This window comes from Acomys minous (assembly GCF_964271855.1).
Source record: "Acomys minous genome assembly, chromosome: 9".
Classification (NCBI taxonomy): Eukaryota; Metazoa; Chordata; class Mammalia; order Rodentia; family Muridae; genus Acomys; species Acomys minous.
In genome coordinates, this window is record NC_140490.1 from 970,821 (window position 1) to 985,280 (window position 14,460).

Below are 14,460 nucleotides of genomic sequence, written 5' to 3' on the forward strand. Positions count from 1 at the left end.
TCTCAGCATGAGAATATTTATTTTACACAGAAGGATCAGGAGGGATAAATGAGAGGCTCTTCCCTCTGAGCACAGAGCCAGTCTCAGGCGCTGCCCCCCCCCTTCTGGATTAGATCATGGTGTGTGTAGCGCTGGTGAGCGAGATGTCACCAGAGATCGCCAGCTGGTTGATTTCTCGGAGGTTTTTCATCCGGTGGTTGTACTGCAGCAGGTGAGCGTCGTTGACTGCGACCTTGAAGTGGCCAGCTTCAACCAGTACTTGGATCTAGAAGCCAAAAATGGAAACGGTCAGGAAAAGCATGCATTAACTAGGGCAGTTTAGGTGTTCTGCCACGTGTGTTTTCCAGGATGTACTGTCTGTGTATAATTGTTTGTCAATTTCAACATAAAGAAGGAAGGAAGAAATAAATGTTGATTTTAAGCCTGAGTTCATAAAGCCCAACACTTTCTTTTATTTGTATAATGATACAGATCCAGAGACAACAACCGAGTAGCAGAAATGAATCTAGATTTGCCAGACTCAGACCACAATAAAAGACATCAAAATTATCAGAAGAAGCCAGGCGTGGTGGCGCGCGCCTGTAATCCCAGCACTTGGGAGGTAGAGGCAGGTGGATTGCTGTAAATTCCAAGGCTAGCTTTGTCTACAAAGTCCAGGACAGCCAGGGCTACACAGAGAAACCCTGTCTCAAAAATCTAGAAACCTCAAAAAACCAAAAGAAAAAGTTATCAGAAGGATGGATAATGGACACAATAAAAGCCTAGTTTGCCTACATAAAAATTTACTTTTAGCCTGGCTGTCGTGGTGCACACTTTTAATCCCAGCACTCGGGAGGCAGAGGCAGACAGATCTCTGAGAGTTCAAGGCCAGCCTGGTCAACACAAAGAAACGCTGATTTTTGTTTTGTTTGCTTAAAAAAAAAAAGTTTAGTTTTAATAGTTCCTAAAAGCTGGGTGTGGTGGCACACGCCTTTAATCCCAGCACTCGGGAGGCAGAGGCATTAAGATCGCTGTGAGTTCGAGGCCAGCCTGGTCTACAAAGTGAATCCAGGACAGTCAAGGCTACACAGAGAAACCCTGTCTTGGGGGGGAAAGTTCAAAAAATAGCAACATAGGAAATAATTCCTTAATGACAAACATTAATTCATAGGACTAGTTAATTTATAGCCAGTTTTCCTCATAATGGACATTTACCCTCAAACCCCCCTGTAAGCGGCAGTGTTGTGACGTCCCCCGTGAAGGGGGTGCACTGGTCGAAGAGTGTGGGTTTGGAGTGGTCCCTGTGGCCATGGTGAGGCTCCCGCTACATTCCCAGCCCGCTACGCCTGCATGCTGGGTTAGGGAGCAAGGTTGGCCAGGGGCCCAGGACAGCCTTCCAAGTGAGCCCCTTCGTGAGGACTTCATGAGTGTACAGTAGCAGCAGCAACTTACTTTGAATGGTTTGCCACTTTCAAACGGGAAGACGGACTGTCTCTCTTCCCTTCCCCAGGTATTGTCCTGCTTGGTGTTGCACACGATGACTCGCTTGTTGTCTTCATTGAAGCGGGGGTTGAAGTGGAAGGCAATGTCATTCCCTCTCACGAAATTTACAACTATCCTGTTTTAAACCAGAAATCAAAGATCTCAAAGAGTGTTTCAGGTCAAGAGCATCTCATTTTCTGAAACGCAAACCCTCTCACAATATATAGGAAGCATTTTTTTTCTGTACAGGAAGCAAATGAGCCGCAGCGTCACTTCCAACTCAGAAGAAGAACCACCCAGTCCTCTCATTACTGAGGTCAACTCGGAAGTGCAGCAGGACAGTATGTGTTGTCTCGCTCGCTGTGTAGCCCAGGCTAGCCTCCCAAGGGCTGGGCCTCCCAAGTGTGTGCCACCAGCTGTGTTTCTCGTTTGTGTTTTTGGATGGGGCTCTGTTAACCTTGGTACCATCCTTCCTGACTGGAGTCTCTTCACAGACATGCTCTCGTGTACTCATGCACATCCTTTAGACCCATCCTAAGAGCAGCTCGTACTTGCTATAAATAATGGTTCTTTCCTGCCCTGATAGGTTACTCTTAATATCTGTCAAAAGTAAGCCTGGTCTACAAAGGGAGTCTAGGACAGCCAAGGCTACACAGAGAAACCCTGTCTCAAAAAACCAAAAAAAAAAAGACTTAGAGACGGACTCACTAACGGTTCCAGGAGCCTTGATGGCACCACTAGCCTATCTCAGGGACGGATGACGTAGACGGCTCGGCACAGTCAGCTTCATATTATATAAGTATGACTAGAGGTGCTTATGGACAGCTATAATGGGATAGCCTAAAGTACATGGTCCGTCTCAGTCAAACCAGTTTCAGTGGCAAAGGTTGATTTGTCTTGATGACGTCTTTAACAGGCATGTGATGGTTTAAATAGGTCTGGCCCCCATAGACGCGTGTGTTTGAATGCTTGGCCCATGGGAGGCCCACACCCACTGTTAGGAGGTGTGGCCTTGTTGGAGGAAGTGTGTCACTGTGGGGGTGAGCTTGGAGGTCTCCTATGCTCAAGCTACACCCAGTGTGGCACCCAGTCTCCTCCTGCGGCCTGCAGATCAAGATGTAGAGCCTGCCCTCCACCGTGATGATAATGGGACAAACCTCTGAACCGTAAGCTCCAACTAAATGCTTTCCTTTCTAAGAGTTGCTGTGGTCATGGTGTCTCTTCACAGCAATAGAAACCCTAACTAAGACACGGTAGTCTTCTCAAACCCTCTAAGTAAACGACATCCACACTGAAGGCTGGGCTTCCCAGCTTAAAGATCAAAGCATATGACTCACACCAAAGCTATAGCATAGAGGATGTTCCCATCCACCCAAACACCCTGACAGAAAGATCACACGGGATCCAGTGCTGATTGTGGGATTGTCCGTGTGATAGCCCGGCCTGGATTCTAACGTGTAGGTTACAAAGTCCTCATTAACATAGTCTTTATTCTAAAACCAGTCAACAGATCTGTTGGGTGTCAGGGTCCCCTCTGTACCTGTTTGCACCGGGCTTCACTGTGCCCGTGACTGTGATCAGCATGCGAGGCGCAAGTCCTCCAGGCAAGGGCAGATTGTAGGGCACTGTCTGGGAACAGCCAAGAATAGGTGTGTCAGTAAAGCACTGCGTCTTCTTGGGGAGAGTAAAATTACATTGCGGACATTGTTACAATGCATGTGACTAACACAGAACTCTCTGTAGACTCTGAGGCCACCTTGTCCAGGGCCTAAAGAGATGAGACATAGTGTCCCCGGCGTGCACAACTATCAACTGAGAAATTGCCAAATAAGGACCATCGCTATAGGGCCGTCTCAACCCATAATCCATCCACACAGAATCCTTTCTGTAACATTTGCCTTGTCACATAACATACAGCACTGTAATTCTGGTCCCTGGGGAAAGGCTTGTGTCACCTGGGGCTTCTGTGCTCACAGGTGTGCTCTGCACACGAGACACTGAGCATTCTATAGCTCATTCCCCAAGTGTGGAGCAAAGTGCTTAAGGGGCAGCGGACACCCCCAGAGCTCGGTTCCTGCCTCTGCTCTCTCCTTTTACCACGTTCCCTCCTAGGTTCAGCTGTCCCCCCCAAACTTGCCTGTCTAGCCCTGATCTGCACCAGCCCTGGGCGTGCTTCCTGGAGTTGCTCGCAGTAGATGAGTGAACTGGAAGGCTCCTGGCGCAGGTGTGTGCTGGGCGCCCCCGCTGCCACTTTCCTGCATCCCCGGGTTTGAGCTAAAGCTTTACAGCCTTGAGAAGCACTGAGTATTTACTGCGGTTGGCGGTACGAGCCGCCCCACTCGGCTGGTATTTATTAATAATACAACCTTGAAAAAAAATAACAATACAACCTTGCCTCAGTGTTAATTTTTTTGAGATAGGATTTCTCTAGTTAGACCAGGTTGGCCTCAAATTCACAGCGATCCACCTGCCTCTGCCTCCCGAGTGCTGGGATTAAAGGCGTGCGCCACCACGCCTGGCTCATTACTACAGTCTTTTTTTTTTTTTTTTTTTTTTTTTTTGGTTTTTTGAGACAGGGTTTCTCTGTGTAGCCTTGACTGTCCTGGACTCACTTTGTAGTCCAGGCTGGCCTCGAACTCACAGCTATCCACCTGCCTCTGCCTCCCAAGTGCTGGGATTAAAGGCGTGCACCACCACGCCTGGCTCATTACTACAGTCTTAACTTGATTTATATTAAAGCACCATTATCAATGCCTTATCATAACAAGTCACAGAATAAACTCAGTATGGACACACTCCCTCTTCCACTTGACCCCCCTGTGGCTAGCCCCTGAGACATGGCTCTCAGCAGCAGGCTTAAAGCGTAATTCCCCTAATGTCCTCTCCTCTTGTGCGTTAAGGCCTTGAAACAAGCCTTCCTCCTTACCAGTGGTCCAGCAGGGGCACCATACGGGCCAGCAGCAGGATAGGCTCCAGGAGCGCTAGGGTAGGCCCCGGGTGCTCCAGGTTGCCCTGGGTAGGCTCCAGGTGCAGAGGGTCCGGGATAAGCTCCAGGGGCAGTTGGGCCAGGGTAGGCGCCAGGGGCAGTTGGGCCAGGGTAGGCTCCAGGGGCAGCTGGGCCAGGGTAGGCACTAGGAGGAGCCTGCCCAGGGTATGCCCCTGGAGGAGCCTGTCCTGGGTAGGCCCCAGGATAGGAAGCCCCTGGGTAGCCCCCTGCCCCAGGCTGGTTCCCCCATGCAGCAGGCCATCCTTGAGGGTTTGGGTTTCCAGAGCCAGCTAAGGCATCGTTAAGCTGTTTAAAAAATAAATAAGTAAATAACAATCAGACGGTGGGGACTCCTCCTCAAAACAGAATTCAGGGCTATAGGCATTTGTGATCTAAGAAGCTGAGAAGTACATAAAGACTCGCACTTTCCCCCTTGCCTATTCCACTCTCTTGCTTTCCGTGGACTCAGACTTTGGAATCGAGCCTCTCCTGGTTATTTTATTTTATTTTATTCTGGTCTGTCACCATTGCAGATCGGGACGGGTTGTTTATAATCACAGGCTTTCTAACCAGCAGCAGCTGCAGGCGCTGGCATGAGCAGACGAGGCCACGCCCTCCGCTTCCAGCAGGGAAGTCACCCGATAACAGGCCCCTAGTGCACACGTGACCTAGTGCACACGTGGGCCGGGCACTTCACGGAAGGAGGACCAATGGGAAAGCGCAGTGGTGGAAACAACTCGTGTTTAGCCCGTGTGAGTGCGTATGAAACACTTACCGAAAAGCTGTCTGCCATTTTCCTAAGAGAGAAAAACCAAAAGGGGGTTATTATCATTTGAGCCTGAAAGACTTTACAAACCTCCACGAGATTCAGCATCCCAAACAGTTGGTGGGCGATTCCAGTCGGTTTACACTCATTTTGCCTGAGTCAATGGTGCAGGGCCTTAAAAGCATCTTGTAGAGGGCGGGGCCATTCGGCCTAAATCCCAACCCTAATCAGGCTGTGAAGTCAGACCTTGGTGCCAGGGGCTTGGGGTCTGAAGGCCTGAGAGTAAAAGACCTTGAGGGGCAAGGTGAGGATTTCCTGCCTCTTCTCTAGCGGACGGACGGGTGGCCGCCTTCTATCCAGGGGTTCTCTATCTACTCTTGGAAGGGTTCGTGGGCACTACAGCCTTCCTCTCTTCCGTCCCCAGCCCCAGCTCTTGTGGGACGCTGCAGGGGAGCTGTGTGTCGGGCTCCTAAGACAGCTGGCATGGCTGCTGCGGGTTATCTGTCCTCCGTTGGCACAGGTTGGTGCCTGCCCTGAGCCACCGCTTTGCGTGCAAGCACAGGGCCCACAGATCAGCCGCAGACATGAGATCCAAGCACACAAGGGTGTGGTCAACGCAGCAAGACTCTGCAGGGACATTCACATCTGAGAGCCTCCTCTCCTTGTGGGTTGGGAAGGGAGACGGTGTTGGACCTTGATGGACAGGTGGCATTTGGGAGTGTTTAGTTGGGGGGGGGGGCGGTTTGCTTTATATTTTAGAAAGGTCTGTGTAGTCCATCCTGACCTTGCACTTATCCACCCGCCTCAGCCTCTCATGTGCGTGCCTGCTGTGATGTGTGAGCCAACTGTGCCTGGCTTTTCTAAAGGTAACTTGTTATTCTGAACAAAGCATTTAGCAGTCATGCAGCTGACAAAGGGAGAGTCAGGCAGCAGTGTGAATAGAGGCATTTGGGGGGGGGGGAGGGCGGCGAAGATATTGCCAAACAGGTTTGTCCTGCACCGAGCTGCCCCCGGGCTGGTTTGCAGGCACACCCTGCTCTGACCCCCGTGCCACTCCTATAGAAGCTCAGGGCCTGGGACCTACCCAGTTTCCACAGCTGCCTCAGAATGCAGCAGAGTGCAGCGTTGGTTTGGAAACTTTTCATTTTGTCCGTGCCCCTCCCCACCACCTTGGGGTGCCGGGGGTTAAATTTCCAGTCTTGGCATATTTGGCAAACCCTCCAGGAGCTTTCGACTCAGGGTGAGTTCTAGCTGAGCTCAGCACCAGTGCAGCCGTTTTTGCTCCCAGGACAAGTAACCTGGCCCTAGAAAGGATCAGAATCTCTTCTGACTTCGTTTGCCCACCCACCTCTCATATTTTACTCAGCTACCCCAAGAAAAGACATTACTAGGTGAGTGTGCTGGCTCATGTGTGGAATCTCAGCATTCTGCAGCGTGTGGCCAGCCTGGTCTCATTCTGGCCTTGGCCGCTGAGGGCAATCGCCCTCCCTCAGCCTCCCAGTGGCTGGACTCAAAGGCATGAGCCACAGTGCCTGGCTTCAGAGTGTTAAGAAAATATGGGCATGGTGGCACACGGCATCAGAAGGCAGGGACAGGCAGATCTCTGAGTCTATGTAGCAAGATCCAGATCAACCAACACTACATAGTAAGACTGTGTGTCCATTTTGGAGATTGTTCAGAAACAGTTTTGAAGCTGAAAGTGGTTTTCCCAGCCCTTCAGCAATCTCTCTAGTCTCAAGCCGCTAGACGCCAGGAGCACACTACCCTGTAACTTGTGACAACACAAAAGGTTTTCAAACATTGCCAAATATCCTCTGGGGCCAAAACCAGATATAGTTGAAAACCACAACATATCCCAGCGCTCCCTTCAGGAGGCAGAGGCAGATGGATCTCTGTGAGTTCGAGGCCAGCCTGGTCTACAAAAGTGCTTCATGATAGTCAGGACTGTTACACAGAGAAACCCTGACTTGAAAAACCTAAATAAATAAATAAATAAATAAAATTAAAAAAAAAGAAAAAAGAAAACCACAATCTAGGCTGTTAATGTTTATCTCTACCTAAATGTACATATATACAGGGCAATAAAAACCAACAAGGAGTTTCAGTGTTTAAAACTACCCAGGTTTACAGGAAGGCCACTGCCTGCACCCTTAGCTCCAGGCAAACTGGAGCAAGAGGAACAGAAGTGTAAAGCCCATCTAAGTGTCATGGGCAGAGCTTGTTTCAAAACCAGGAGCAATCTATTGCTGGCCCTGGTGCTGCACAACTGTAATCCTAGCACTCAAAAGGCTGAGGCAGGAGGATTGAGTTTAAGGTTGACCTAGGCCACATAGCAGGGCTGTCTCAAAAACCAAAACAAACAAACAAAAAGCAAAAATGGAATACTTCCTCCAAAAGGAAATATTTTTTATTTCCCTCATAAGCATGTTGCAGTTTTAAGAGACTTGAAGACTTACGATAAACTCTTAAGTCTGAAGGCAAAAATCTCTGTTAAATAATGTTTCACGTGAAAATTCTGTGTGAGCAGAAGACAACCTGATTGTATTTTCCCCAAAAGGCTGTTAGCAGAACACCAAGCAAATCGTGTTTGAAGAATGCTACAGTTTGAAACTCTAAGGACACTTCTGCATTGACTGTTGTTCTTCTTAGCTGGGCATGGTGGTTGCGCACACCTTTAATCCCAGCGCTCAGGAGGCAGAGGCAGGTGGATCACTGTGAGTTCCAGGCCAGCCTGGTCTACAAAGTGAGTCTAGGACAGCCAAGGCTACACAGAGAAACCCTGTCACACACACACACACACACACACACACACACACACAAAGAAAAAAAAAGAAAAGAAAAGAAAAAAAGAAAGAAAGAAAGAAAAATAAAAAGAGGCTATTGTTCTTTGCAAAGCCTCTGCCTGACCAGGGCTGCCGTGCTCTGATCTGACCAGATGAAATCCTGGAAACAGCGGATTTCACTATGACTCATGTGTGCCTTGGGTTACCGTTTGGACGGCACGGTGACACATCCCACGGGAGGTTGGGGTAATGAAGCCCTCCCTGAACTCGTACGGTGATTTTTCAGTTCCCAAAGAACTTCCAAAGGTCGGTTTTCATTTTGCTAGCAGTCTGCTGAGACTGACTGGAAAGTGAGAACTCAGCTAATTCGGTGGCCCAGCGTCACCTCAGGGAGAGCTTGGGGGCAAGGGCCCAAGTTTCCTGACTCCCAATTCAAGTTTGTCCTATGCTAGCTTAAAACTGTACATTTTTGGTGTTTTAAAATAGAATCTTTTGAAGTTGTTACTTACTCTTTACTGGGAAAGACTGAGCTTTGGCCAGAACACTAACTCCGTGAGTCATTCCACACACACAGGACACTGAGTACAGTCACACTGCTAAGAAAAACCACATTTTAACCAGTAAGTTGTGTTTTATTTGTGTCACCTCTCAACCATAGATCTTTTTTGCGGGGAGGTGGAGGTTGGGTGGGTTTTGAGACAGGGTTTCTCTTGTAGTCCTGGCCTTACTTTGTATACCAGGCTGGTCTGGAACTCACAGAGATCCTCTGCCTCTGCCTCCCAAATACAGATATCTTTTATTTTTAAAAAGCTGGGCCAGGTGTGGTGGCACATGCCTTTAATCCCAGCACTCGGGAGGCAGAGGCAGGCGGATCGATGTGAGTTCGAGTCTCTGTGTGTGTGTGCATATGTCTGTGTATGTGTATGTCTGTGTGTGTCTGTGTGTGTGTGTGTCTCTGTGTGTGTCTGTCTGTATGTGTGTGTGTGTCTGTGTGTGTGTGTGTCTGTGTGTGTGTCTGTGTGTGTCTGTGTGTGTGTCTGTGTCTGTGTGTGTGTCTGTGTGTGTGTGTGTCTGTGTGTGTGTATGTGTGTGTGTCTGTGTGTGTGTGTGTCTGTGTGTGTGTATGTCTGCATGTGTGTGTCTATGTGTCTGTGCGTCTGTGTGTGTGTGTGTCTGTGTGTGTATGTCTGTGTGTGTGTGTATGTGTGTGTGTGTGTGTGTCTGTGTATGTGTGTGTGTGTCTGTGTGTGTGTATGTCTGTATGTGTATATGTGTGTCTGTGTGTGTCTGTGTGTGTGTATGTCTGTGTGTGTGTGTGTATGTCTGTGTGTGTGTGTCTGTGTGTGTATGTGTGTATGTCTGTGTGTGTGTATGTCTGTGTGTGTATGTATGTCTGTGTGTGTGTCTGTGTGTGTGTGTATGTCTGTGTGTGTATGTGTATGTCTGTGTGTGTGTGTGTATGTCTGTGTGTGTATGTGTGTATGTCTGTGTGTGTGTGTGTATGTCTGTGTGTGTGTGTGTGTGTGTGTGTGTGTGTGTGTGTGATGTATGCTTATGCACCTGTCTCTGAGAGTATGAATGCCTGTGTACAGGAAGTCAGAGGTCAATTCCAGAAGTCCAGAAATTACTCTCCACCTTATTTTCCGAGGCCATTTCTACTTGAATCTGAGCTGTACCAACTGACTAGAGTGGCTGGAGTGAGTCCGTAGAACCCACCTGTCTCCACACCCACACCCTGCACTGTGACAGGAGCCTGAGGTCCAGGAACTCACTTTAGAGACCAGGCTGGTCTTGAACCAGCGATCTGCCTGCTTCTGCCTTCTCAGTGCTGGGACTAAAAGCATGTGCCGCCACCACCTGGCTCAGATCTATTTGTTGAAAGGAGTTTTAACATGCTCTTTTCTAGCTATCAAATGTAAAAAATTCTTTCCACCCTACAAATAGCATAAACGTATAAACTCTATTCTATTACGTCTAGAACCAGAAAATTGTGACTAGCCACAGGGGGAAAAAAGAACAATTCATCAAAGATATATAGATATAGATATAGATATATATAGATATATTTTAAGCAGAACATAGGGCTCGGATCTCTGGAAGCAGCAGGCAGAAGCAGCTCAATGTAACTCTGGATGACGTGTTTAAATGTGACAGTGTAACCAGCAGTTTATCAGTAGCATTTCCTGTACTAGGAGTTCCTCGCTGTACCATGCTCTACCAGGCCTGCCTGCCAACCGCCCACTTGTCTGCTTCCCAGGGACTCTTCTGGGAGTTCTGTTATCAAAGAACAAAACTGTAAATTAGCAGCTAAGGATCCTGGGCCCGCCCCATGCTCCTGCCCCCGGAAGACACTGGCCATCTCCTAGAGTTCCATCTCATCCTGGTTCCTCACATCAAGGAAGAGAAAGTTACTTTATGCTTCTTTCTCTCTTTGGACAAGCTGAGTGTCAGTCAAGGAAACCACCTGACCCCCTGTCAGCAGCAAGCTGGACACAGGTCTGTTGCATGCAGACTCTGGCTACTGACAGTGCTAGGCTGATAGGCACCCGGTTCATAAATGAGAGCAGCCTAGGCCACTTGAGCTCACTGCTCACGTTTCTGCCTTAGGTACAGTTAATGAGCCATTCCTTAAACACTTTGAAGCTTACGCCTGAAAGACCCCGTCAAAGGCCTCTCCAGAATATGGAATAAGTACAGATCTGAAACCAAACTCCTCAACACTGCGAATCTTAGGAAGCTAGTCCCCATCAGAGACAAACGTGACTGCCTTAGGAAAGAAGCCTAGCCTGGCAGTCCACACCTGTAACCCCAGCACGCAGGAAACCGTGGTGCCCTGGGTTCAAGCCCAGCCAAGGCTACATTGTAAGACCTTTTCTCAAGAAACAAAAGCAAAAAATATCAGTGACCAAGATGGAAACAATTGCCAGGTGTGGTTGTCCTAGCCTGGAAAATTGTCAGTCTAAACCAGCCGAGAGCACACAGGAAGCCCTCATCTGAACTAAAAATTCTACCAGTCTCGAGTTGTTGGCCTGCGCCTCCCTCCCTGGAAAAAGAACACTGTTGCAGAAAAGGGAGCTTTTGTTACTAAACTTCAATGTTTATGGAAACAGCTGGGGGTGGTAGTTTACACTGTTGATCCCTGCACTCGGGAGACTGAGACTGAAGGGTAGAAATGTGGCTTTAGAAAAGATGCTTTGAAAGGGTCCGCAGTGGGAGGTCAAGAGTGGGATGTGCAATCAAAATGCAGACATGAGATTGGGTATTTAAAGAGCCGGGCGTGGTGGCGCATTAGTGTAATCCCAGCACTCGGGAGGCAGAGGCAGGCGGATCGCTGTGAGTTCGAGGCCAGCCTGGTCTACAAAGCAAGTCTAGGACAGCCAAGGCTACACAGAGAAACTCTGTTTCAAAAAAACAAAAATCAAAAAAACAAAAAACAAAAACAAAAAGAAAGAAAGAAAAGAAAAGAAAAAAGAAAGAAATTGAAAGCCAGACTGGGTTACACACTGAGTTCCAGTCTTGCCTAGGCTGCGGCGAGCCAGAACTTCCTACCTCTCCCCCCAAAATTAAGTAAATTAAAAGTATGGAAATATAAAATCTTGAAGTAAACAACTTGGAATTTCAGAAACTGGTGAATTTTTACACACCGTGATTACTATTACCCAGTTGTCCTCAGTATCTAGAAACTCCACCCCGGGGGTCACTTCAGAAATATTCCAGTTTCTTCAAATAGGAATCCCTTGCTTCCTGCTAGGGTTAGCCGGAATCCTAAATCACAGCTTCAGTTCCCGATCACCTGTTCCCCTGTCATCACCGATTCCTGGCGTTTGCGGTTGAGCAACAGATAATTCAGAATAAATGCAACGTTTAAAAGCTTTCAGCTAAGGTTGTGCACTCTGAGACAAACAACACCACACCCAAAGCTTCCTCGGCTCAGATCTAGACATTATTGCACAAATCTCCACAGCGATGAGTCAGTCACTTGGCTTGCAAAAAAGTTTAGGGGTTCCTCATCAGAGCACATACGCCCTAGGGCCTAGGGAAGCACTGTGTGTGTGTGTGTGTGTGTGTGTGTGTGTGTTGTGCACGGTCAGCACGCAGGGAGTGGTTGTAGCCCCTGGACCTGGTAGAGCTCGGCAGCACCACACAGCAAGAGCTCTAGCTGAAGGCTGAGCAAAGGAGCCTGCTGGCCAAATCAAGGATCCCAGGAGATGTCCTGAGGTGACCCCCGCCAAGGGAGTCCCCCACAACGTGATGATTCCTGTGGACAAGCGAGGGGCAACTGCTGGGAGCCAACTGCAAGGTGGATCTCAGTAGCTTGCGGCTAACTCCAGCGTAGGCCTTCCGAGGCATGCCCAGAGCCCACCGGCACCCCGCCACCCCAAAGATGATCAGTATGTAGGTCCTGACTAACTTTCTTCGAGTGTTACCCTCGGGGGAGCCTGGGACCCTGAAGGTCGCCTCCCGCAGCGCCTGGGCGGTGCGCTCTCCCGCCAGCCGAGCCCTTTCTTGGCGCACTGGACAGCAGCGGTCCCCTCGCCCCCGAAGCCGCTTACCTGGTTGGTGCTCCGCTCGCTGCTCAGCTAGCTGTTAAGGGCGGCGGCTCGGCGCTTCTAAGTACACTTCTGCCAGGAGGACCCGCCCTCCCGGGGTGGGGCAGTGTCCCTCCCCCAGTAGGAGCCTGGCCCGGGCCGCGCCCCGGGGCCCGGAGCTTCTCCAAGCTGGACAGGGACACGCCCGCCAGGCTGTGCCCATCACCTGTGCCCAGGCACAGTGCAGTGCAGTCCCCACCCAGGCTGTCCCCACCCAGACACTCGCAGGCTCACGGGGTTCCCGAGTCTGAGGCTGCCTTTCTCATGGTCTCACCCTGCCTCCGTTTCCCTCACTTCCTCCAGAAGTGCGCAGTGACTTCTGCTTGGGAGGGGAGAGAGGAGAAGGCGTCCCTGACACACGCATGAGAAGTAAGAGGCGCCCCCAGGCTGCATTCACCCCTGCTCTGGATTTTGCTGGGTCTGAATACCCCAGGTGTTGGTTGTTTTTGTCTACTGACAATGATGTGCGTAGTACATAGTGGGTTCTCAGTGGGTGTTTGATGATGACTGACTGACTGACTGACAGTGACTGGATTGCTTCCTAGGAAATGTTTTTTTCCTCAAAGATTGCAGGGGAGTACTCCAAAGCAAGGAACAGTTAAATCAGAAGAACAAGACGAAGCTCTGTCTGTGTGAAAAATTTACCAGAACGCTGTTAACCAGTTTGGAAGCATTTATTTAGATTAAAAAACTAAGTGATGTGGTTAAGGATATTTCAGATGATTTTTTTTCCGGCTTCAGATAACATCAGCTAATATCTACTAAAGGTTTATGAACCCCATGTGGTGGCTAGGGCTTTGCATATATTTTTGGAGTTGGTATTATTTTAAGCCTGTTAGGTCCAAAGAAACCCCCCCAAAAAAAAAAATGTCAGTGCTGGTGACAGTGTCCTAAACAGAAGGACTTGCTTACAGATGGTCTCTGTTGACCGGGAACCTCCCTTAATCTTACTCCAAATGTCATTTATCTAAGGCAAAGCCATCTAGGTCACGGTCAATCCCAACAGCCTGTATCAGCTCAAAGCCCCTCCACAGCCCCTCCACACACCCTCTCCACGCCCCCTCCACACTCTGCTGACTACCATATAAAATCCACTTGCTTTTCTTTCCCTTTGTGATTTTCTCCCCTGACCCAGGTGGGAGGTGGGGGGGTCGGGGTGTTGCCTTGGCAGTTTGAGCCCCAATAAACCTTTCCTTTGTTTGTTTGTTTGTTTGTTTGTTTGGTTTTGGTTTTGGTTTTTTGTTTGTTTTTGTTTTTTGAGACAGGGTTTCACTGTATAGCCTTGGCTGTCCTGGACTCCCTTTGTAGACCAGGCTGGCCTTGAACTCACAGCGATCCGCCTACCTCTGCCTCCTGAGTGCTGGGATTAAAGGCATGCACCACCACACTCTGCTAAACCTTTCTTTCCACCCACAGAACAGTCACTCCAGTTGGGTGGATTTGTCGTGTCCTTGTTTACAAATCATATTTAGACATGAGGAAATGTAGGTTTATAGAGTTAACTAAGCCATAATCACGAGGAAAACATGCTGGAGAAATGGTTCCTCCGGCACCAAGTGTCTTCCTCCGCTAATTAAACCCCCAGAGGCTTTCAGACAGCTCAAAAGGAGACAAGCTCTTGAGGAATCTGAGTCACACCGGAAGCTCTGGCCCTGTGCTGTCTTAGGTCTGAAAAAGCAACCTGCTCTTCTGGTGTCCAGAGAGAATTGCATGTGTGGTCAGTTGCTCTTTCCATTTCTGAATGGCTGATCATAGCATCTCCTAAAGTGACCAAAGGAAAAGTGGTGGCCTTCCCCTCTCCTCCCCTTCCCCCCTCTCCCCCTCCCCTTTCCCTCCCCTCCCCTTCCCTCCCCTCCCCTTCCCCTGCCTTCTTTT

The 14,460-nt window shown here is 49.2% G+C and overlaps 1 protein-coding gene across 1 annotated transcript; it reads right to left on the reverse strand.

The window, feature by feature from the left end:
- LGALS3 (galectin 3) lies at window positions 1-12,683 on the reverse strand. Its single transcript, XM_084796634.1, has 6 exons — window positions 12,550-12,683; window positions 5,223-5,244; window positions 4,388-4,753; window positions 3,002-3,090; window positions 1,432-1,597; window positions 1-265 (listed from the first exon to the last, which is right to left on the reverse strand). The coding sequence occupies exons 2-6, from the start codon at window positions 5,238-5,240 to the stop codon at window positions 110-112; spliced, it is 795 nt and encodes a 264-aa protein (XP_084652760.1). The 5' UTR covers window positions 5,241-5,244; window positions 12,550-12,683; the 3' UTR covers window positions 1-109.
- Window positions 12,684-14,460: the final 1,777 nt, after the last annotated feature.